This window comes from Zootoca vivipara, chromosome 5 (genome assembly GCF_965207765.1).
Source record: "Zootoca vivipara chromosome 5, rZooViv2.hap1.1, whole genome shotgun sequence".
Classification (NCBI taxonomy): domain Eukaryota; kingdom Metazoa; phylum Chordata; class Lepidosauria; order Squamata; family Lacertidae; genus Zootoca; species Zootoca vivipara.
In genome coordinates, this window is record NC_142588.1 from 3425786 (window position 1) to 3450175 (window position 24390).

Genomic DNA, 24390 nt, shown 5'->3' on the forward strand with positions numbered 1-24390 from the left:
GGTTTCTCCAGAACCCAGCTAAAAAAACTAAGTGCAAAAATATTTCACCTCCAAATCAACCATGAGACAGTCTTCTCAAACAGCCCAGATGGTGCAGATAAACCTCACTAAAGTCAATTGGACTACTCACGAGTACAATTTTTTAATTGCATCTTTATGTCAAAAACAACCCATCAAACTTGGGAGATTCAAATGTATCTTTCAAACCAATCTTTGCTGAACACAATAAATGGAGCTCACCGTTATTTGGCATGTGGACATCCCTTCCAAGTGAAATCATAATCTTGACACACCTTAGACCCAAAATGACTATAAAAAGTTGTTTTTTCAGGACTGACTGCTGATCTTGACTGCAAGGAAGAAATCTCCAAGGGAAAACTGGATATAATACTCAGTTATTATATCTCATTTTGATCCTGGGTGAATGAAGTTGAGTGAGAAGTTCTATTTCCACCTGAAGAGGATAAACACAATGGCAAACACTCTGCCCATCAAAAGAATGTCTAGTGATGGACTATAGCCTGTGTAGCATTGTTTTGTTTGTAAAGAGATATGAATATCCCAAGTATGATTAGTTGTTTCACCAGAAAGATGTAACTATGCCAACTTACCTGGGTGTCATATCCTCTCCTCCCCCAGTAGCCTCAGAGGCAAGAAAAATAAACAGTTCATATTTTATGGCTTTTTATTCAGTCATCTGGTTGCAAGACAAAATATCCATGTCTCCACGCATAGGAGATTTTGGCTACTCTGAGCCCTTCTTCTTCCACCCCCAACAACATCCTGAAAATCTACGGGAAGTCCCAGGAGTCATACTCCTTCCTTTGCATCCTTTGTTCTTGAATGCGTAGGGACCTAGGAGCCCTTGGTGAAGGAGGATCTTCCAGACTCTCCAGGGAGGTCTCTGCTGGCTGCTAACTTCCCCCTCCTCCTCCACTATCTTGTAGCTAGGCCATTTCTTCAAGCAGCTGTGAAGCAGTCCTTCTCCTTCTGAAACTGCTGGAGAGGGGGGCGCACGCAAAGCTTTCCCCCTCCTCTTCTGAGAGGAGTCAATCAGACCAAGGGCTCATTTCCCATTCCTCTGTTCAGTCCAGTCCCTGACACTGGGTGGGACTATCTCTGAGCTGATTTGCGAACTTCCCCAAGTCTACATCTCCTAGCTGCAACAGGCAGGTGGTATCCAGAAGTGAAACATTTTGGCCCTACCTGTTGCTAAGGCCCTGCACCATTTCGGAAATCCATCATCTCAACTCTTTAGATCCTCAGCTGAAGCAAAGATTAAAATAAATAGAACTTGTGGAGATGTTTACCCTTTACCTCACCACCATTTTTGTCTTGCTTGTACATGGCATATAATTACAACTGTATACTTCTTGCGGCAAACATACTTTTCTTCTAAAGTATTATATATACCAACAGTGGCCAATAAAATAATTTTTATAATTATTTATCGGATATAAACAACTATTATTTATTGGATATAAACAACTTGTGCTCAGTTTGGAAAAGATGGTAACTGGGATAAATAAATTTCTTATTTCAACAATTAATGAATTTTATGAGGAAAATAAAATTGCAGTTTACATTCACATCAGATTTGGCAAATACATAGAACAGATCAACATGTTTTGTCCAAAGGTTGGGAAGTGCCTAACAGATTCCCAACTGTCTGAAAATATATTGTACTTTAGAAAAACTCTGTGCTCCAAGCTTGTTGACAATGATACATCTCTGGTCAGTATATAGATCCCATCGTTGTGTAGTGTACAAGTCAAATTAAGACCGGATTTTGACGTGTTTTCTTTGAGGCAGAGCCATTCTCTGGTGGCAGTGTTATAAGACTGTACTGTTAACATGTCCTCATTCTGGCTAGATTTATTTTTTGATCCCATTTCGTGGATACAGCCTCCAACAATATAGATCGTTTCCTCCACTGATAGCATCTGCTGCTTGCGGATATGGATGTCACACAATTCAAAGGTGGTCCAGTTGTCAGAGCTGGGACAGTACTGCAAGATGTTCAAGTTCCTGTCTGCAACAGAGAAGATATTAAATACAGAAAACTTAAATTCAACTTATTTGTACATTGGGGCCTACAACACCTGGTGGTTAAAATGTCTGATTTCAAGTCAGTTTCCTTTTTCAAAAATGTGGAGAAAGCTTGATTACTGTCCTCTGCAGAGTAGGCTATTGCTGTGCACTTAACCTGCTTCTCTCTCATTTTCCAATCCTTACAATATTCATAGTTTGGTCTTCCTTTTGCCCTAGCAACCAGGATGCATCTTTCCTGCAGTGGGTTCATCTGAGATCAGGTACTCCCTAGAATTTATACTATGCAAATACACAAGCACACCACACAAGTGCGAGTGGACATAAAAGAATTCAACCCAACCAATCAAAATTTCTGTGCAAAATGTGAAAACTATGCAAAGAGGCTTAGATGTGTCTCCTAAGACCAGGTTCTCATTATGAATTCACTGAATAGTTAATTAAAATACAATGGGATATAGGTTCTCATTATGAATTCACTGAATAGTTAATTAAAATACAATGGGATATATGTCTACTCAGAAGTAAGTCTCTTTGTATCTAATGGGACTTTCTCCCAGGTAAGTGATAAAATATTGCAATCTAGGCTTGGAGAGGCATTGGGGGAAAGCAGGGTTCTTGTGCCTTTAACAGCTGTGTGACAGGCATCAATCGAACAGGTAAAAGCTTGAACAGGTAAATAACAGAGATATAATTATGGGAAATATTTTACTTTTCACATTCTGTCTGTCAGGCATTTTATTACATATGTGGCCACTGATTTATTTTTGGGCCTTCCACTGCACATGACACAAAGCACTCGAAGGAGCTATGTATGTTTAGCCTGGAAAAGAAGAGACTTGAGAGGAGATATGATAGCCACCTTCAAACATCTAAAGGGCTGTCACATGGAGGAAGGAGCAGGCTTGTTTTCTCCTGCTCTGCAGAGTAGAACTCAAGGCAATGGCTTCAAGTTATTAGAAATGAGGTTCCTACTAAACATTTGGAAAAAACTTTCTGACAGTAAGAGCTGTTCGACAGTGGAACATTCTCCCTTGGGAGGGGGTGCACTCTCCTTCCTTGGAGGTTTTTAAAGAAGAGGTTGGAGGGCCATCTGTCATGGATGCTTTAGCTGAGATTCCTGCATTGCAGGAAGTTGGACTGGATGACCCTTGGGGTCCCTTCCAACTCTATGGTTTTATGCAAATTCATGTCATCTTTTCCATGTGAGTTGAAGGGCCCAATCCCATATTCAATGTACTGGGCTCAGAAAATCCTGTTGCCACCCTTGGACCTTTCATAAGCAAGTCAAACAGTCTGAAGGCTTCAGACGACAAGAGATCAAATCCTTTTCATAGACTCACTTCATAATATCAATACAATGTTTTAAAAAAGATCAACAAGTTTTCAACCTCACAACACACCACAGCCTTAATTTCAGTCAACACTAATTCTCTTGCAATTTTCCTTAAATGTCCTGTCAAAGTCACACTCAAGATGGTGAAAGACAGGGTTGGGTTGTGTTTTTTTTACAACCTTTCAATGTGTGTTTATCCTATATAATAAAGTCCCTGTGTCTCTGCGTCCAGATTCCCTGTGTCCCGTTTTCCGCGCTAATGCGCATGCGCCCCACGGACACAGGGATTGGAGCGCAGAGACACACACACACACGCTCTCCCCACCCCCCCACCTACCGTTTCCCTGCGGCCGCCAACCACTGATCCCAGCCGGACTGAGCGTTGGCGGCGGGGGGGGAGCGCGCCCAGTCCCCCGGCTCCGGATCCTGCTGCTGTGGCTCCGCCGGCCAGGCTTTCCCCGTCGCCATAGGCGAAGCCCGCACCGAAGCGTGCCATGGCTGAGGGAGGCTAGGCCCAAGCGCCGGACTCCACCTTCCCCTCGCGCGCTCTCCCTCCATGAGGGACCTGCCCTTAACACATATCCTCTAGCGCCCATTTTCTAAACGGGCTGAACGACACTATTAGCTAAATAACAGCTGTTTGACCTATATTGTAATACTAAAATAAGATATTTAAAAGTAACCACAAAAAACACACTGCTTATTAAATTGAATATTGAACATGCCAAAGAGCATACAAGTGTTAAAGAACACTATTCTTGTCTAGTAGTTGTCTTACCTCTTGTAGTGTAGCCTCCCATGACATAGATCTTGCCCTGACATTCACATGCTGAGAATTCTGCAAGGGGGGCTGGCAAGGATGCTGCAAAGTTCCACCAGTCGTGCTCTGGGCTATAACACTCAACATTCGAGAGGAATTGCCCACCAATGGCATATAACTTCCCACTAACAGCCAACAACTTGAAATTAGACCTACAGATAAAACAGTTGGAGAGTTAAATCATTGGATTATAAATTTTAATGTATGGCTGCAAGAAAACCTCAAACAACGACTGGAGCTTCGACAACAATTTCAGCACAAGGAAGAAGGGGTTCCGCCCAGGAATTAGAACGAGAAACTGACATCGCAGAAATGATTATGGAATTAAGAAAAGAAATTAGGGGAGATGCTAAGGTATTGGGGAGTCAACTTGACCAGAATATAAAATTGATATTGGATATGACAGGACAGATCAAAGAGTCTTTATTCTAGAAATGTGCCAGAAGGAACTAACCTCGCTTCCGGGGAATTCCAGAAGAATCAGAGGAAGATACAGTGGTACCTCTACTTACAAATTTAATGAGTTCCGAATGCACATTTGTAAGTCGAAAAAATTTGTAAGTTGGAATCGTCCAGAAGATAATTTTAATGGGAGACACAAATAGGGTAGTTTCCCTAGAAATAGATAGAACAATAAGAAAAACAGAACTAAAGAAGGAAGACTACCCGCAACTTTCTTTAAACTGCTCAAGAATTTTGATTTGATAGATATTTGGAGATTTGAACACCCACTGGACAGAGAATACACATTCTTCTCAGAACCATATCAGTCCAGTGGAAGAATCGACTTGGTGTGGATTTAGAGAAAATTATCAATACAGGCTGAAAAGGTAGAGATACAACCAAGGACACTTTTGGATCATAATTCAATAATATTAGAATTAATAGGATAAAAAAATATATACCCTGTTTAGATGGAGATTAAATGAGATACTTTAGATAATCAGAATATCTTATAAAACACAGAAAAAGCCCTGGGATATTATTTCGAATTAAATTTAAATCAAGAAAAAGGTAAAAAAAAAAGTGGTTTGGGATGCCAGTAAAGCAGTAATGATGGGGTTTTTTTATCCAACAAAATGCTTATCAGAAGAAAATCAGAGAAGGAAAAAAGAAAGAAGTGTTGGAAGAATTGATCAAAAAAGAAAAAGAGTTGGTTAAAAAACCAGGGAAGGAGGCAATAAAACAAACAATAAATATGATACAACCACAATATTCAATGATAATAAATCAGGAAATAGAATGGAAAATAAAAAGGATGAAACAGGAAAATTTTGAATATGCTAATAAACCAGACAAATTACTGGCATGGCAGGTAAGGAGAAAACAGGGCATAAATTTAATAAATAAATTAAATGTAGAGGGGGAAATAAGAGATAATCCAAAAGATATTCAAAGGCGATTTGTAAGATATTATACAGAACTTTACCGAGTGGGTTCTGAAAACAAAGAGAAAATGGAAGAATACCTAAAACAAAATTAACTGCCGAAAATTCCAAAAGAAAAAAAATGGTTTTTCTAAATGCACCAATATTGATGCAGGAGGTGCAAGAGGAAATTTAAAAAGGTAAAGGACCCCTGACAGTTAAGTCCAGTCATGAACGACTCTGGGGTTGCGGCACTCATCTTGCTTTACTGGCCGAGGCAGCCGGCATTTGTCCGCAGGCAGTTTTTCCGGGTTATGTGGCCAGCAGTACTAAGCCGCTTCTGTTATCTTAATGTAACTTTTACTGTCTGCTGGCTCTCAGCCAGCAGCACATGAGCTCAGTCTCCCTAGGACAGGCATGGCCAAACTTGGCCCTCCAGCTGTTTTGGGACTACAACTCCCATCATCCCTAACTAACAGGACCAGTATTTATTTATTTTGTTTACTTATTAAATTTGTATACTGCCCGTAGATCTCAGAACAGTTTACAACATATATTAAAAACACCACACACATTGTGATTGAAGTCTACTATAGGCCACCATCTCAAGGAGAAGAGGTGGGTGCTAACTTCCTGAAACAAATGACAGCTGTTTCAGGGAAGGAAAGATGAGTAGTCCTGGGGAACCTTTACCCCACCATCTGCTAGGAGACAAACTCAGTTCTAAGTATGGGATACCCAACAGTCCTGACAAGGGGATCATGAGTAACCAGTAAGACAGTTCTTCAATGGGGCAGGAACTCTGGGAGGATGTGACCATGTAAGGCTGGAATATATGATCTTATGGCAAGCCAAAGCATAGTCAGATATGTACCTCACAGAGTTTAGAATTACTAGGCAGGATCCCATGGCTGGATGTGCTTACAAGGAAAGGTGTCAAAGATGGATGGGAATTCCTGGAGGAGGGATTACTAAAGGCACAATTGCAAGCAATTCTGATGAGAAGGGAAAATGAGAGACCTCTCTTTTAAAAAGCTGATGTGGCTGCAATAAAAGCATAGCGAGGGGCTGAAAATAAAATGGACTTCTGTAAGAAATGAAAGAGGACAGGTCACTGAGGGCAGGCTTGTTAGGGAGGGACAGTGTCAAAAAAGCTAAAGCTTAGAATAAGCCAAGGCAAGCAAAGGATCCTGATACAAACAAACAGGGTATTTCCCCGGGAAATTCTGAAGCAAGAGGAAGAGGAAAGAAACTGTAGGCCCACTGCCTGGTGAAATGGGGTGAAATGTTAACAGGGTAACACCCACACTCAAATGCTGTATAGCTTCCATATTCTTCCAAAATGGGAATTTTTTGTAATCTCACATTGATGTGACTGGGGCAGGGTGACGATTGTTGTCCAAGACCGGCAGGGCTGCCATTGGCAGGGAGAGCAAAGTACTGGAAATCAAATTCCAATGAAAAGAACCCAAAAAATCAATTCAGTGTCACAGCAACTGTTTCCGCCTGGTTTCCTCACATACCAGAGATAACTTCGGAAGCCCAAGATACAACAATTGCTACTACTTTCCATGTATGGTTCATCCCTGCTGGGAACTGGAGCAGTGCTGGCCTTTGGAGCCGAAAAAGGTAATCCCCCCCCCTCTAGTGTGTGAGGGCAGGGCTGGCAAGGGATGTGAGGGGGGAGAGCACGCAGCTTCAGACTCTTTCTGCATACTGTTAATTATCTGAGTTATCAATCACTGAAGGCGGATCCAACGTAAGCAAGAGTTTTAGAAAAAGTGACTTTCATTCCATACAGAATATTTGTTCTTTCAGCAGCAATGTGACTCAGAAAAGCAGGATGCATATTTGCAGCTTGCCGGGTGGGTGGGTGGGTGTGGCGCGGAGAGAAAAGGGTCAATGGTTTTGAAGCCTGACATTGCTGACATTTGCAATTAGGTCACCCTGTACATTTCTACCCACCAATACAATTTCCCTGCTGAAAGCATCTGAGCTAGCCATGTAACAAAATGTGAGCAAACAGCACTGACTTCAAATAGGCACCAGCACACCTATCTTGTTTTGTTTAAATTCAAGAGATTTAGACTAGTATAATGTGAGGCTAGTAGAAAAACCACAGTCAAAGGAGTTTTTTATTTTTATTTTAAAGAATAGTTTGCAGGTGGTAGACATGACAGGCAGATGTGCAGCTCATAGGTTCTGTAAGGTGAGAGGCTTATTTCTGTTGGGGAAATTTAAAATGTAGTATTTGCTGTTTCCCACCTTCAGAGGCTACAGCTGGAGCCCGACTGTGGAGGTCCACAATCAAGGCATGACGGAAGCAGCATTCTTCTGTTCAGTAGAGTAAAACCAATGGAAGATAAGGTCAGCCACCAGTTTCACAAATCTTTAGGCTTAATTAATTTGCCCCTTATCAAACTACTAGAAGTGGACCAACAATAAGAATGGGTAAAAGAACCCTTCACATTGGTTGCACTCTAATAGATTTGGAGCCAGGGCCGGCTCTAGGTAGACCCCCGGTGGCGCAGGGCACCACGGCGCCGGCCCGCCAGGAGGGCGCCGCGAGCTGCACCCGCCCGGTCTGCCGGTTCGACAACTGCGCTGTGCCTGCCCGCCGTGGCGCCGCGCAGCAGTGCCTGTGGCAGCTGCGCTGCACCCGCCCACCACGCTGGGAAACGGGGCGGGGGGGCGCCGGAGGGATCCGTCGCTCCACGGCGCCAGGGGCGCTTAAGACGGCCCTGTTTGGAGCACCAGAGACACAGGAAACAATTCACCTATGTGAGAGATAAATGGAGCACCCCCTTCCTCCAAGACAAGGGCAGGAAACATTTTTATCCAGCCCAAGTGCCAAGGGCAACCTTCCAAGTAATGGGTGGGCAGAGCAAAGGCCACCACAATTCAAGGATGCAGCCCAGAGAGACAAAAAGCACTCGGAAAGGATGTGGGCCAGGGCTGGTAGCAAGGCTAGGCAGAATCCCAAGGGCCAGACAGAGGGGCCTCAAGGTTTACCATCCTGATCTAAGGCTTGTGAGAAGTTTCCCATAGCAAGTGTGAATCTTAAATGCAGCGAATACAAACAGCCCTGTATGTCATGGGTAGAAATCCTGCAGGCTACTCTCATCAACCATAAACCAAAGACAAAGCAATACTCCACTCAAGCTCTACTGGCAAGAACGCAAAGAATGCAACTGAGCGGAAATCACCTTTCTAGGGCTGTTATTCTATATACACACAACTTAAGACTGAAAATGACAGTTTAGTAATTAATTGCTTCACCTAGGACAGGATCCTGATTATTTCCTCTTCCCAGCAGCAGGCTTGAGTAACATGTGTCTAATTAGCTTCTGTTCCTCCACAGTATCAGTGGCTGAAATGTGTTTTCTGAGATTGGGTTGTCCAGACACAGAATCCATGAGAAGTTCCAAAGGTATACAGCAGGCATCCCCAAACTGCGGCCCTCCAGATGTTTTGGCCTACAACTCCCATGATCCCTAGCTAACAAGACCAGTGGTTGGGGAAGATGGGAATTGGAGTCCAAAACATCTGGAGGGCCGAAGTTTGGGGATGCCTGGTATACAGCCTGCATACAGCCTGCCGCCCCCACTAAACCGCCCAGGAAGTTGACAGTTTGATTAGAATCAGAGCTGGATGGGATACAGGAAATCCAGAGCTAGAGCTCTAGCCTCTGCTTGACATAGCTGCCAAGTTTTCCCTTTTCTCGCGAGGAAGCCTATTCAGCATAAGGGAAAATCCCTTAAAATAAGGGAGAACTTGGCAGCTATGCTGCTTGAACACCCGCAGCAATGGCTTCTGTTGCACAACTGTTCCAACAGACAACCTTTAAAGTGTCTGAAGAGTCCTGTCATGTCCCCCACCTCAGTCTTTAGGTTTAACTAGGCCATTGTCTTTCATGCCACCCACTAAACCTAACCTAATTTGTCTGATTTAAAATAGGGTACCCAGCACTGGATACAGAACTCCAGATTTGGTCTACTGCTGCAGAGTAAGCTGGAAACTGGTTTTATTAATGTAGCCTAAAATAGCAAGATTTTTCTTTTTCTTTTTTGCAACAACAAAGAAGGTTCCCCCACTTCAGCTTGTGACTGACTGCAATCCTGAGAGCATTTCTATGTGTATCCTGCAAAGTCAGGTGTCCACCATCCTATAGATATGTGCTGTGTGTGTGTGTGTGTGTGTAACACAGCATGCATCTCTGCTGAATTTGATTTTGTTAGCGTCAGCCTAGGTTTCCATTCCTTTAAGAACTGCATTCCTATCTTCTGAGGTGCTAGTTGTGTCTCCAATTTTGTGTCTTCTGCAAACCTGATCTAAGATCTCCCTCCAGTTGGATCAGTTGCCGATCTCCATCAAGCCAGTTTGCTATTCCAACTATCTTGGCTTTTCCACACCTCACACTGAAAAATGCTTCCATTTCTTCCAAACGGAAAAGAAAGAAGTTCCTTGGAGCCTCCTGCCATCTCCCACCTGCCCGGCTTTACCTTTTCTGGTTCATGGAGGCCAGGGCGCTCCACTCATTCAGGCAGGGGTTGTAGCAGTGAGCGGCAGAGATCTCTTGGCTGCTGAGCCGGTAGCCGCCCACCAGGAAGAGGTAGTTGTCCAGCACGGCCGAGCCATAGCCGCGCACGTTGGCCAGCTCCGGAGGCGGGGGACCGGGCAGCGGGAGCCACCTGCGGGCGCCCTCGTCGTACCTGCGCATGGAGCCCGGCGCGTCTTCTTGGGGCGAGGCTCCCGCGAAGTGGCCCAGCGCCACCAAGGCGGCCGCGCCTCCCGTGCGCTTTTCCCGCAGTTGCTGCTTCAGGGCGCCGGGCAGCAGCAGCAGGGGGCGCCGGGCCTCGGGCCTGCGGAGCACCTGGTGGAAGCGGGCGGCCATGAAGGCGACGCAGGCGTCCTGCAGCTCCTGCAGCCCGTACACCTGCGCCAGGTGGTGCAGCTGCAGGCAGTTGGGCAGCGTCACCTGCGAGGGCAGCCGGCGCAGCAGCGGCGTCACCTGCAAGTAGCAGGCGGCCTCCACCAGCGCCTCCAGCCAGGGCGCTTCCCGCTCCGAGTCCAGGCTCGCCAGGCGAGACGTGCGGATGAAGTCCAGCACCAGCTCCAGGCCCCGCGCGCGAAGCCCCCCGCGCAGCTCCTGCACCTCCGCCGCCGCTTCGCGCATCCCCGAGCGGTAGAGCGCGCGGAAGTAGTCGCTCTGCTCCAGCAGCTTCCTCTTGCCCACCGGCGGGAAGCACTGGTCGCCCAGGCGGATCTGCACCTCCTCCTCCTCCTCCTCGCCACCCTCCGCGGCCGCCCCAGCAGGACACGAGCCGCCGCCCTCCGGCCGGGGCCGCTGCGCGCGGGACATCGCCATCGCCGCGCTCCGCCTCCGTCCGCCCGCGGCTTCCGCGCCTCCCTCTGCCCTCCACCCACCGCCGGCTGCAGGGGAGGCGCTGCGAGCTCGGCCGCGCTTGGCCTCGGCGCTGCCCTGCTCCCCGTCCAGGCAGGGGAGGGCGGGCCCTCGGAACAAGGCTGCAGGCCCAGGCCGGGCTGCTCCTCCTCGGCTCCTTCGCGGCGGCGTGTCAGGACTCTCCCCGTGGCTTGCCTGCCTCCGAGGAGGACATTGGGCGCCGGAGGCAACAAAGAGAAAGAGAGATCTCCTTCGCGGGGATCTACTAACTAGCCCGTGGACCCTGCCTGCCGCCCGACTCGGGTGGTCGCCTCCCATGGCAGGGGCGCCCACCATAGCTGCCAAGTTCTCCCCTTTTTAAAGGGAAATTCCCTCATGCTGAATAGGCTTCCTCGCGAGAAAAGGGAAAACTTGGCAGCTGTGGCGCCCACCTGAATAAGAGCCCCGTCCCAGTAAGGGATCTCAAGACAGAGGCCATCAGAATGGCAAGACCCATTAAGGGGGGGGGGCAGCCGCTTCAAATGTTTTATTGGGAGGGGGGAAGCACCCCCCCCGGAGTGGGCTCCTCCTGTGCCTCCTGAGCTGGAGGAAGCACTTTCTTCCAGCAGGGAGCTCAGCAAGGTGCAAATGCACCAGCAAGAGCTGGTTTGCCAGGGGGCTAGAAAAGCTCTAGGAACGCACTATAATGTTACATCTTGCTTAAGCATACAATATCACACCCAAACATGGTATGTGCATTAGATGCACAATTTCTCATACGATGTAGCACATGGTGAGCCTGTCACCTGAATCTTGGGAGTAAATCACCTTAAACTGAGTCGGGGTCAGGAGGAAAGATGTGAACATGAAGCCTCACAGAAACTAAACTTTACTAACTTAAATTTACTTGGCAGATTGGTTAAAAAGAAGGTAAAATTCTTCAATCATTGGGCAGCCCAATTTGACTTGCTTTTGATAGAACACAGTAAGTGTACTTTAGCAAACTAGTAAGAATGCCATGTGGTGCATGCCTTATATTTTCAACACGTGTGGCCACAATTATGTTTTTATTTGTTACACAGCACTTGACCTATCTGTGCCTTGCTCAATATTTGTCTTTCATTACAGACGTTCAAAAAGTTTGCAGATCTGTTCACAGATATTTCCAGGAGGCAAAATCCCAGCCAGCTTCTTTTCACAGTAGGTATTCTGTACAGATCAAGGAGCTCCGCGCTCACCAAGGCACAGAAAGGTAGGATGTGTTCCCAGATGGTGGCTGTGACATTCAATCTGTTTGGTGTAGCAAGTAAAAGGCTGCAGAATGGAATTTCTTTGTGCCTGCCTCAGGTGAAGAGGGCTCACTAGCAGTCTAAAACCAGGGTCAGGTGGGTAGAAAACCTCTTCTGTATGGGCTCATTCCATTAAGGTCATGCAGTGTGAGGGCTTTTTGTTCTGTGAAGCACAGAATGGTGTCTTATTGCATATCATGGCTCTCTCTGCCCTCCCTGCAATATGCTATTGCGCTGCCAAGATGGGTTGTAGTTTACAGCATAATCTTAGTTCACAATTGCACTGCTTGATCAGGCCAAGTTCCATCCAGTCCAACACTAAGACAGGGGCCAGCCAGATGCTTCTGGAAACACCTACTGTTCAGGGATAGAGTGCCATGTGACATGGAGGTTCAATGTAGCTTGTGGTGACTAGTTTCTTAACCTAATTATGCCTTGTATCACAAACTTCCCTTTGTCTAGAAAAACATAATATACATAAATTAGTTCATTTATTTTATTTCAAAAATGTATATATATGTATATATATAGATCTCTTAATCAAAATATTCTCTAAGTGGTGTACATAATAAAATTATCAATGAAACGTAGATAAATCAGCAAAACTTTTAAAGACAAATCTGCACAATTAAATTATGTGTATACATAATAAAAAGAAGAGCCCTTCTGGATCAGACCCTGTGCCCATCTTCTCACAGGGGCCAGCCAGAAGCCTGCGGGAAGAACACAAGCAAAATCTGGGTGTAACAGCAGAATTTTTCTGAATTTTGAAGCCCAACCCACACAGCTAGACATGGACATTTAGTTGGAAGTAAATCCCTTTAAACAGAGGGGCCCAGTTTCTGTATGATCAGGTCTTTGAATATCAGCATTGCCACTACATCATTGGCACAGTGGTACCTCGACAACCGAACGACTCAACTTCCGAAGGTTTCGACTTCTGAAGTCGACAATCCCGGAAGTCTTTCCCTGGCGCCTGAGTTCGGCGCCTGCACAGAAGCGCAAATTGTGCTTCGTGCATGCGCAGAATGGGCGCTTCGAGAACCGAAGACTTCGACTTACGAAGACGCCCGCAGAACGGATCGTCTTCGTAAGTCGAGGTACCCCAGTACTTTAAGCCTGAAATCCCAAGCACACGTGGAGAGGGAGATGTGTGGCTGCATCTCTGTTTTTCTAATGCAGGGGGCAGAGATAATTCAGATCAGGATTCTGAATTCCCTTATTGATTATGGAAACAAAAACCTGTGCATATACATACTTTACCTGCTGAGGGAAATAGTAGCTTTATATGTGTTCTGGTTCTGGTTTTGACCTGAAGCCAGACAGACGCTTCAGGTTTCAGACGCTTCAGGTTACACACTCTGCTAACCCAGAAATAGTACCTCGGCTTAAGAACTTTGCTTCAGGATGAGAACAGAAATCGGGCGGCAGCAGCAGGAGGCCCCATTAGCTAAAGTGGTACCTCAGGTTAAGAACAGTTTCAGGTTAAGAACGGACCTCCAGAACAATTTAAGTTCTTAACCCGAGGTACCACTGTAAAGGGTTCTCTGTCCGCCAGACCTCAGGAACAAAGAACCAATACATTGGGTCAATGCATGGCCTTTATTGGCCAGTATCAGGTTGACATGGTTTCAGTTGTCTTTGGCAGGAAAGGGGTTAACAGCCAGGCACTGGCTCTCAAAGGAGAGTCATTCTGCTATTGTCTGCTCTGGCAGGTAGGGAGAGTGTGCAAGGCTATTCACCACAGAGCTTGCTAACAATTTACAATAGACTTGTTGCTTCCAAGCAGGCATTTTAAAAATAAACCCATAGCTAGCATTAAAGCAAGTTTCATATTATCAATGGAGAGTTATGCATGGATTTAGAAATAGGCCTTTTTGTATATAGTATAATCCTAGCTATCCTGCCTGCCAACAAATTCTATCCTCCTGCTTTTTCCTCCTAGAGTTACAGCCACTTCTGCAGAGTGCAGGTAAGAAAACCGATACAGTGCTTACTTCTGGTAAGTTTAGCCATATTTGTGTTTTTAATTCTTCTGTCTAGGATACTAGGATATAAAATATCAAATTTCAGGCAAAACCCAGTCTTTATACTTCTTTGAAATATCCCTCACATGAAAGATTTGTATCAGAGCGTCTACGTGTGCTGATTGAGAATTCAATGTCTGGAGAGGAACAGGAAAAAATAGGAGAGAAATCTGGTATCAAATCTTCTTAGAAAGAGGCTGCAGCTGGGATATAGGATGATTTTGACTGGGGGTTGTCTACACTGGAGCAAAATGTGGATTCACAGCATCCTGTCTCCCCACTACTGTCCATGCTACATGTTCACTGTCTCAAACCTTACATTTTCCCCTTTCAAGTGAGGTTTTTCTGATCCTCAGAAAGTCTGAAAGAGCCAGGATAAAAAACAAACCTACATCTTTTTCAGCCGGCAGCGGGGGGGGGGGGCTGGTCCACTGTCCCTCATACCTTGAGGGGGGGCTGAACTATTTTTTGGGGGGGGGAGAATGAATTTCTATGCCCCACAAATAACCCAGAGACACATTTTAAATAAAAGGACACATTCTACTCATGTAAATACACGCCGATTCCCAGACCATCAACGGGCCAGATTTAGAAGGTGATTGGGCCAGATCCAGGCTCCAGGCCTTAATTTGTCTACCCATGATCTGGGACAACTCAGGGTGGGATCCACATTTTGCTCCAGTATGGATGTTCACACAGCCACACTGAACTTAGTGGGACTTACTTCTGAGTAGACCTTTTATTTATTTAGAATATGCACTGCTAGTCACAAAAATAACAATGGTTTACAAGAGTATATACATTTAAAAACCATTTAAAATACATGCCACATTTTTAAAAATCAGAAATCAGCTAACTAGTGTAACCGCTGCCCAAGTATCTTCCATCACAATTACACACTTCAAATAAGGTTCTTTGTTGCTTGTTGTACCATAAGATAATTTATTCTGCAATAACCAGGTTCCCAAAAGTTAAGTTCTGTTATATATCTGGAAGTCCCTTGTTCAGTGGGACTTGTTCCCAAGAATAAGGGCAGATGGGAAGGTAGCCCATCTAGAAGTAAAACTTTCATCCTAAACCTCGCTTCCCTGTGAGATATCTTCGGGAGAAGAAAATACTAAGGAGTAAACCCTACACAAATGGGTATGGAGTCTCTAAGGCAACAGCTGGATGGCACCTTGTATACCTCCTTCTGGCAACTCCTGCAGTCAAGCTCTGCTTTCCTTTGGGACCCCATGAGCCAGGCTGGGCAGACCAGGACTTCCCCACACACTGCTCAGCCTTGCGCCAAGGGGAGGCCACTCCAGTGGTCCAAATGCAGTGGTTTGATTTCACCCTCGGAGGCTCACTCCATTGTCTCTGGAGACAGAGGGATCCCAACAACAGCAACAATGTTGTGTAAATTAAAATGCATGTAATCTTATAATAATTAAAAGTGAAAATCAAAACTGCCACTATGGATAACTTAATGCCCATAATTACCTACCAGATAATAATTATTCTGATTTGGAATTTTACCCAACAAATTAATTGCAGCAGAAGCAATTGTTACTAAAAATAGGGAGACTATAGATATATTTATAAAAATCATTTTGGTATTACAAGCAAACATTTTTTACCTTTTTAGAAGCGAGACTTACTTGTACCATTTTACCTTTTAAGTCACCGCTCAAAATTTCTACAGATATCAAAATCTAAGGACTGCAGGGGATGGGGGGGGGCTACACTCTCCAAACATCTCATTGAGGTTTGGGTGTGTTCAGTGGCTGCAGAATGAGACCCGACTGTTTCTTGGGAATAGAAAACGGCAGGAGGGGGAACAGAATGGAGTGCCATGGAGAAAAGCATGGATGGCAGGCTAAACATGGAACAGCTACTATGTTTTATGACAGGAAATGTAGTTTCTTTCCATGTAAGGTTATGTCCACAAGTTACAGTGCATAAGGAGTGTGGGAGTGTAACTGAAATGTTTGGTTTTTGTTGCCAAACCAGAAGAGAGGCACCCACCACAAGGAAATGCACGGAACCTGGAAACAATGCAACATTTATATCAAACTTTAATTCTCATAATACTACCAACTCTTCACAGGTTCAGTTTTTGTTTTAGATCACACAAGTTATTTTTAATTATCTGTATAACACCTGCAGTAACCAGCAGCTGTATCCCAAATAGTTTTTAAAAGGGAAAAAAATATGTTGTTCTGTTTAGCTACGGGGACCTGGAAGGACATGTGGCACCCCCATTCTGAATGTTAGGAAAAGGCTCTTTGAATAGCAAGCTTAGCATTAGCAAAAAAGGGAGTGTCATCTACCTTCTAAGAGTCTCACAATAGCTATGAGAATGGTAAGGAAAGGGCAGTCTGCTAAGGAAAGAGTTGTCTCAAGTGCAGAGTGCAACTTCCTCTGTCCTCTGAGAAGCTCTAGGGGTAGCTTGGCCTGCAGGAGGCAGCTTCTGACATTCCCTCTTGTAGACACCTATGAAAAGCGCAGGAGGTCTGCCCTCTTCATGACTATCCTGACACCAAATCTAAAAGCCCTTTAGTGCCATAAAATACAATGGGGGAAAATAAAAATGGGGAGAGGGGGGGAAGAAAATAAAAAAGATTCCCTTTCTCTTCCCTGGAACTTCCTCTGTTCTGTGAGCTCTGAACATGTCGCATGTTTCTTGTTCCAAGATTGTCCTGCACAAGAGAACTCCTTTTAGGAGCTGGGGTTATACAGTGTGTTATAAGAATTTTGAGGTCATATATATATATATAATAATTGTTCATAAAACATGTACATGAATGTACAGAAACATGTCTGAAGCAGCACAGGAAAACAGGCCTGACTGACACCATTTTGACTCTCTCTGACCAGGTGTTCCTCTGCAAGGAAGAAGTGGGGTGGGGGGAACCTTCTCATTGTCTCAGGAATTAAAGTGATAATCCCTGGCATCCTGATACCTGAGTGCCAGACAAAAGGTTGTGATTAACTTGGCTGGGAAACAGGGAAATGTAAATATCTCTCAATTTTGTTGATTAGGTTTTGGGGGCAGGGGGCAGGGTCCAGACTGCTCAGATTACTGCCACCAGACCTCCCCTTTCTGTATGTACCTATGATGAATCTAGGGAGGGGGGGTCTTGGGCTACACCCCTTCTGTGACATATGGATGATGCTTCTGGGGGGTGGGCTGAAACCAATTTCAAATCTCTTTTTAAGGACAAGACATCTTTGTTTGGGGCCTTCCTTGTTCTCCTGTGTGAGAGGAAGGACCCTGTTGCAACAGCAAAAATAAAAGTGCCTTGCTTCGTACGTCCTGGTTTGGTCTCTGTTATTTGGTGGGCAGGAGACGCTTAAATTCGTCTGCTTGCCTGGATCCTTGAGCTCTCCCTGGGTCAAGATCCATTTCTCTGGGTTCATAGGAACCAGCTTAAATTTTACAACAATTGGTACCTCGGTTTAAGAACAGCCTTGTTTACAAACTCTGCAAAACCGGAAGTAGTGTCCCGGTTTGTGAACATTATCTCGGTCTAAGAACAGAATCCGAACGGTAGAAGGGCACCGGCGACGGGAGGCCTCATTAGGGAAAACAGGCCTCGGTTTAAGAACAGTTTTGGTTTAAGAACGGACTTCCAGAACTGATTAAGTTTGTAAACCAAGGTACCACTGTATCCTGAGGTTACAATCCTGTTGTGTTCCTATGTTCCTATCAGGGGTCAGCAAACTTTTTCAGTCCACTGTCCCTCAGACCTTGGGGGGGGGGGCGGACGGACTATATTTTGGGAAAAAATATGAACGAATTCCTATGCCCCACAAATAACCCAGAGATGCATTTTAAATAAAAGGACACATTCTACTCATGTAAAAACATGCTGATTCCCGGACCGTCCGCGGGCCAGATTTAGAAGGCGATTGGGCCGCATCCGGTCCCTGGGCCTTAGTTTGGAGACCCTGTGTTAGGCACACATTGAAATCCCATAGGATTTAGTGAAAAGTGCAGCCTGACTTTATGCATATTTACTTGGAAGTAAATGCCATTGTGTTTGATGGGACTTAACATTTGATAAGTGCTAGGGTTGCAGTCCCAAGCTCACACAGCTAAGTGCAGCCAGAGTAATGTCGAGCAGCAGGGTTTGGTTAATAAATTACTGGCTTCTTAGGGAGGTTCAAAGTAAACACAAATGCAATGATCAGTTCATTTTGAGAGAGAAAAGTAACACTTTTTTTCTAGCACAGCAGTAACAAAGACTGAAACTTTTATTGTTCTACCAGGCCTAAACACACTAAGCACAACCAAATCAAGACAATGTGAAGGGTGAGAAGAGATAAATCTGATCAGCTTCAGACTGTCTTGCATTGCTCCACAAACTGCAGCCCAGAGACGAGGGGGAAAACCACTATATATGCTTCAAAATGGCTTTGTCATGGCAGCATAGTTTTACCCTGGAATACCATGACCATAACCTGTGGGAAGATTGTTTAGCCCAGCAGCATTGACACATCACAATAGGTTCTCTGGACGACAATGTTTCTGCTTTGGGGGAAAGCCTCTTACTGAGATGTTTCTGCTGATGGCTGTGTCGGAAGTCTTTCTGCTTTTGGGCTGGGCATGGAGATCAGACTGCATTTGCTCACCCACCACTTACTACAAGAATTGTTGGATTCGACGATTCCCGGGCCTTACAATTGATCTGGAGCATTCACAGAGAAGAGGGGCCTACATTCTCAAAGTCTACACAGAAGCTACAGCCCAACAATGCAGCCGGACCTGCTGCCTCCTAAAGAATGGTAAGGATTCGTTTTCTTCCTCCGTAAAAGATCAAAGCAGTCCATGTTAAAAACAAAACATTAACTGTTCAGCTGATGAAACTCTATGATTTGTAACTATGCATGCATAGATGCAAGTATAAAAGCATTCTGTCACCCTCAAGACAACAGTGACAAAGAAAAAGATACAATGAGTGACAGAAATCCTAAAGGAAAATCCATCTGAACTCAGGATTATACTTACCGTAGAAGCAGGTATGGCTCATTCAACCTTGAAAATTGTTTGATTAAAGAAGGGAAGGACAGCTCTCTCAATCTTTGAAACAACAATTAGATTTGCTGCTGGATTCATTTGTTGCCTTCTTTGAGCATTGCTAGTCTGCTTTTTAAAATCCACCCTGGCAGAGCTGAATAAGGAAAAGAATCTTTGAAATGCACCTCACCCCCTGTTTAAATAGAAATTTGCCCCTTAAATACATAAGAAGTGATCATTTTACTTGGCGCAAAAATAGTGATTAAACAGAAATTTGACATAAGCTATAACAGGGGTCAGCAAACTTTTTCAGCAGGGGGCCGGTCAACTGTCCTTCAGACCTTGTGGGGGGCCGGACTATATTTTGAAAAAAATATATGAACGAATTCCTATGCCCCACAAATAACCCAGAGATGCATTTTAAATAAAAGGACACGTTCCACTCATGTAAAAACACCAGGCAGGCCCCACAAATAACCCAGAGATGCGTTTTAAATAAAAGGACACATTCTACTCATGTAAAAACATGCTGATTCCCGGACCGTCCGCGGGCTGGATTTAGAAGGCGATTGGGCCGCATCCGGCCCCTAGTTTGGGGACCCCTGGCTTAACCCCTTCATGCACTAATTAGATTCAAACATTGTAGTTATATGATGCTGGAACCCTAAAGATTCTTGTTGGATGATTAACTGTGAACAATTTGTTAATAACTATGACTACTGATTACAAATGATTACAATTCTCCATAGCATTTATAAACATTTACAACAGGAGCTGACACAAACTGCATTTTCTGTGATAACCAACAAGGAGAATCAGAGGATAGAGATGCTACAACATCACTTTTCCTGTATTTTATTACTTCAAGTTATGGGGAGGGGACTAGACACAAACCTGCCCTTTTCTCTGGCAATCCTGTGTTTGGGTTAATTTATTTCCACCCTGAAAGTTCATGGCCACATCATTCCTCCCGAGACATGCTTACATTTCTAATCGAAACTGAATTTTCAATAGCTTGATGCATGCAACAGACAAAGCAAGGTGGTGTAATCATGATGCAAATCACATTTCCCAGTGCACAGCTCCACCCCTCACTGCTCCTCAAAATTGGAGTGCTGGAAGATGATGCAGTGTTGTGTCTATTTTAACTGTTGAACAATTTCGCCTGATAAATGGCATTGGAAATGCACTGTGAAATATTCATAAAATTTTCCTCATTGCACCTAGCTGGCTTTGCCTGTTGCATTTTTCCTGTTGGTATACCCCTTTTTAAAAAAAGATTGAGACAGCTGCCTGTCATTGCCCAACTCGGTAATGCCGGCTACAATTTGTAACCGTCTTCCAAGCTCACCCTTGCCTTTCTCCAGCCATGGATTGTTAGGTTTCGGAACTGAGCTTTCTAACAAAGAGCAGTACTACGTCCCACAGCTGGAGCAAGATGTGAGCCAGGAAGATCAAGGAACTGATTGAAATCAGATCTAATGGAGTGAGGTCATCCATTACCCAAGTACTGAACTGGCACAACAAAACTCAGGTTTAAAGATGTTTAGATATCCTGATAAGTAACTCTGCCAGCGTACTGAATTCTGTCTTGCGTACTTGGACATTTAGATTTGGCTATGGATGTAATGATGCTTCTTGGTCAAAGAAGAACGAATGCATCTACATAGGGCTAATTAACTAGAAAAATAGCCTCTCTCAATTTTTGATATCTGAGCTAGCTGTCAACAGTTTCTGTGTCAGTTGCCCAATTTATTTATCTTCAACCCCATCAGGTAGCAGATTATTTGAAATTGAAATGGTCAGCTATAGATTCTGCTTCAAGACTCAGCCTGTGTGATAGGAGTAGCTGGTGTGCTGGACTTAAGACTGGTTGTGTCCAGTGCTTTTTTTTTCTACACCAAAAGATTGACCCCAGACCCCAAAGAGGGTAACTTCAGGCTGGGGGGAGGCATATTCTCTTGAGCCAGAGGTAGCCTCTGTGAGACTGTTGGTGGTGCTGCCTCAGCCATCTTCGCAGGGTGTGTGTGTGTGTGTGTGTTCTTGTTCTTCCTCCTGGGAGAACAAGGCGGCCAGCCTGCCCACCAGTGCAAAGGCGGCTGAGGAACAGGCAGGCAGCTTCTTTAAAGTGCTCTGCTAAGGTGCTCGCCCCTCAGCAGAGCAACTTAACAAGCCCCTGCCCCACATCTCTCCAGCTTCCGTGAGCCATAGCTGCATGAGGGCTTGCTCGGCTGAGGCACAGCTTTCCCACGCCAGCTGTTAGCTGGGAGGTTGTAGAGCCTCAGCAAAGCCCCACTGTGCCCCTGGCTTGCCTGCACTTCTTCGGAGCCTGTAGAAGATATCCCCTTTGGGCTCTGGGGAGGGTCTCCTCATGAGCTGGAGGTACAGTGAGGCTTTGCTGAGTCTGATCAGGTCTCTCCCTGCACTTCCGGGGCCCAGTTGATTGGTGCCGGAACACAGTTCCATTGAGCAGTGGCAGAAGAAAAGTCCCACAGGCAAGTCTAAAGGAGATGTATTCATGTATAGCAGGGGTAGTCAACCTTTTTATACCTACCGCCCACTAATGCTTCTTTCTTGATGGTAAAATTTCCTTACCGCCCACCAGTGCTCGATGGAAGGAGGGTTCAGCTTGTGCCGTAGAACCCCCTACCGCCCACCTAGGATCCCAAAATGCCCACTATTGGGCAGTAGGGATCAGATTGACAACCCCTGATGTACAGGCATGATATGGATCCTTAACTTTATTCCAAAATAAATACAAAGCTTTTCTTCTTCTGTTGCTGTTTTTAGTTTCCTGCAACTTGGCAATTTTCTATGGTGAAACGAATAACCAGAGCCTTAACTGCCTGCATGTTTATTGCCCAGCGTTGGAGAGCTGCATACTGAGGCCTTGGATCAATGTTGTGTTGTACAACATCACACCAGGTAAGGCATCATTATGCACACACAAAGAAGAAAGGGTTGCATGCCACATGCAAATCTGTGTAACACATTAAAGAAATAATTTTTTAAAAAAAACATTTGGGAGAAGGAAATTTAGAGTAGAAAAGTGGTGGGAAGTTCTTAACCATTTCCCTGCCAGGGATGGAATAACAGTGTTAAGAGCAAAAATGGAGATAATTCCAGTCCTCACATAGATTTGGCAGTCTGCAATGTCTATGATGAGGAGAGATGCTTCTTCCCTAGTAACAACTTCTAATGGGATTTCTTGAGTGAGTTTGGGGTTGGCAGCATACCGAATCTATCCTACCTGAACTTTGGGGACACTTTGCAGAGGGGTGTGAAAATATGTCCAGTAGCTTTTCTTCACCTCCAGTAACTTCAGCTAGCATAGTAGTATTGCAAAGCATTGCACTGAAGCAATGTTGTGAAGGTGGAACGGTGATTAGCAGATGCTTCAGTCATTTTGTTTTGAACCTATGGCTTTATATTTTCATAGGCACTTTTGCCCACCTGATTTCTGCAGGTTAGTGAAATATGAAGAGGAGACAGATTGCACATAGAGAGGTTTAGCTGGCAGGTATCCTGGCTGCTGCTCAAAACACCGACAGAGGCTCTTAGAAGAGATCTTTATTGAGGCAGAGTAACAGTATGGACTAGCTGACAGGCATTAGTAGGAAGAGGCAGCCAGAAGCAGCAGTCAAAGTTTAAGGAGTCCAGGATTAGGGCAAAAAGTCCAGAAGCTATGGAGTTGTCCCAATGAGTTCCCATACCCACCAGTCAAGCTTTTAAGTCAGGCAGGGCAAATTTACTGGCAAGGCTCCTGTGCCTTAGAGGAATGTCAAGGTTTGCATAGCTCCAAATCCCCTAATGACTGCTCCCAGTGGCTTTGTAGAGATGTTAAAAATCTACCCCTCCCCTAGTAAAGCCAGAGCTCGGTAGAGAACTCTTACACTATGCTCTTCATGGGCATGTTACTAGGAAGGCTTCCATAGTTGGGAAACATATGTGAATTTAGGTGACACAGACATTAAAGCCTTTGCTTGTTCTTGGCTTCTGCTTTGACAGGGGTTGATCCGGATCTTCTTGTGTTTGAGAAACTCTCTTTTAAAGATATGAAGACCAGGTCCTCTCTTAATAAATGGGAAGTGCATGGAAGTGCAAGGGTTGCCAATTTAGAAAAATGCCAGAATGCAACCACCAGTTCAAGGCACCTTCTTCCTGAATCCTTATCTTCTACAGTGGTCCAAGAGCTGGTAAGTAACAGCAGCAACACAAGTACTGCACCTGTCCCAGTTCACAGGTCTCCATCCAGCACCTATTTAGGACCTGCAGATACACCACTGAAGGACTATTTTACTAAAGTGGCAAACATCTCAGCAAAGAATGGTTCAACAGCCACGTCTGACAAGGCAACTGCACTTCCCAGCACTGCCGTTACAACTATCAAGATGTTATCACACATGCCCTGCCCAGCCCATCTGAATAGCAGCAAACACTTGAACGAAACCAAGGTGTACAGTGGCAGGAATTACACATCAGACAATGAAGACCAGAAACCGGCTTGGGAGGAAGTAGAAAGGGGCAGCTGGCTGCTTCCGGTGGCACTCTGCTTTTCCTTGACTGTCATTTGCTCCTGCATTATTATTCTTGCAACTGGGTGCTATCAAAAGAGGAATGGTTGGTATAAACCAAGACGGAGAGGTGTAGCAGCATGCAGACAGTTAATTAGATAACCTATGGTTAAAAATAGCTTTTAATGGTAAATGTTCCAAATCCAGAGACAAAGTGAAGGCTAGATGATGAATATGTAAGAGAAGACAAGGGAACTCTTGCTTAGAAAAATTGAGTAATTGACTATGCAATCCTATACATCTCCGCTCAGAAGACTCATTGATGTGTGTTTGGGACTGATTATAGGAATTCTGAGTACTTTGCCATTAAACTAGATTGGAGATACCTCTGCTTTTCCTGATTATAATGCTTCAATTCTAATAGGGTTTAAATACACCTTTCATTAAGAGTCTTTTCTCCATCCCAACACTACAGTGTATTATGCAAAACCACATAGACTGGTCGGGAAACTTTTCCAGTATGCAAGTTGTGTCCTTTCTCCACCAACCCTTACAGGCCATTAGGGTCACCAGCTGTCAATTACTTGATGTCATTATGACATC

The 24390-nt window shown here is 44.8% G+C and overlaps 2 protein-coding genes across 3 annotated transcripts; one reads left to right on the forward strand and one right to left on the reverse strand.

Moving 5' to 3' along the window:
• Positions 1-667: 667 nt before the first annotated feature.
• On the reverse strand, positions 668-11078 carry KLHL42 (kelch like family member 42). 2 transcript variants are annotated; one of them, XM_035138469.3, is made up of 3 exons: positions 10075-11073; positions 4164-4357; positions 668-2032 (listed from the first exon to the last, which is right to left on the reverse strand). In XM_035138469.3, the coding sequence occupies exons 1-3, from the start codon at positions 10938-10940 to the stop codon at positions 1587-1589; spliced, it is 1506 nt and encodes a 501-aa protein (XP_034994360.1). In that variant the 5' UTR covers positions 10941-11073; the 3' UTR covers positions 668-1586. The 2 variants fall into 2 exon arrangements, with proteins under 2 accessions (XP_034994360.1, XP_088526100.1); XM_088669974.1 differs by lacking the exon at positions 4164-4357 and having other exon boundaries at positions 10075-11078.
• Positions 11079-11128: 50 nt separating this feature from the next.
• Positions 11129-24172, forward strand: MANSC4 (MANSC domain containing 4). The gene is made up of 3 exons (XM_060275153.2): positions 11129-19041; positions 22064-22198; positions 23282-24172. Exons 1-3 carry the CDS (start codon positions 18813-18815, stop codon positions 23947-23949), a joined length of 1032 nt encoding a protein of 343 aa, XP_060131136.1. The 5' UTR covers positions 11129-18812; the 3' UTR covers positions 23950-24172.
• The last annotated feature ends 218 nt before the right edge of the window (positions 24173-24390 follow it).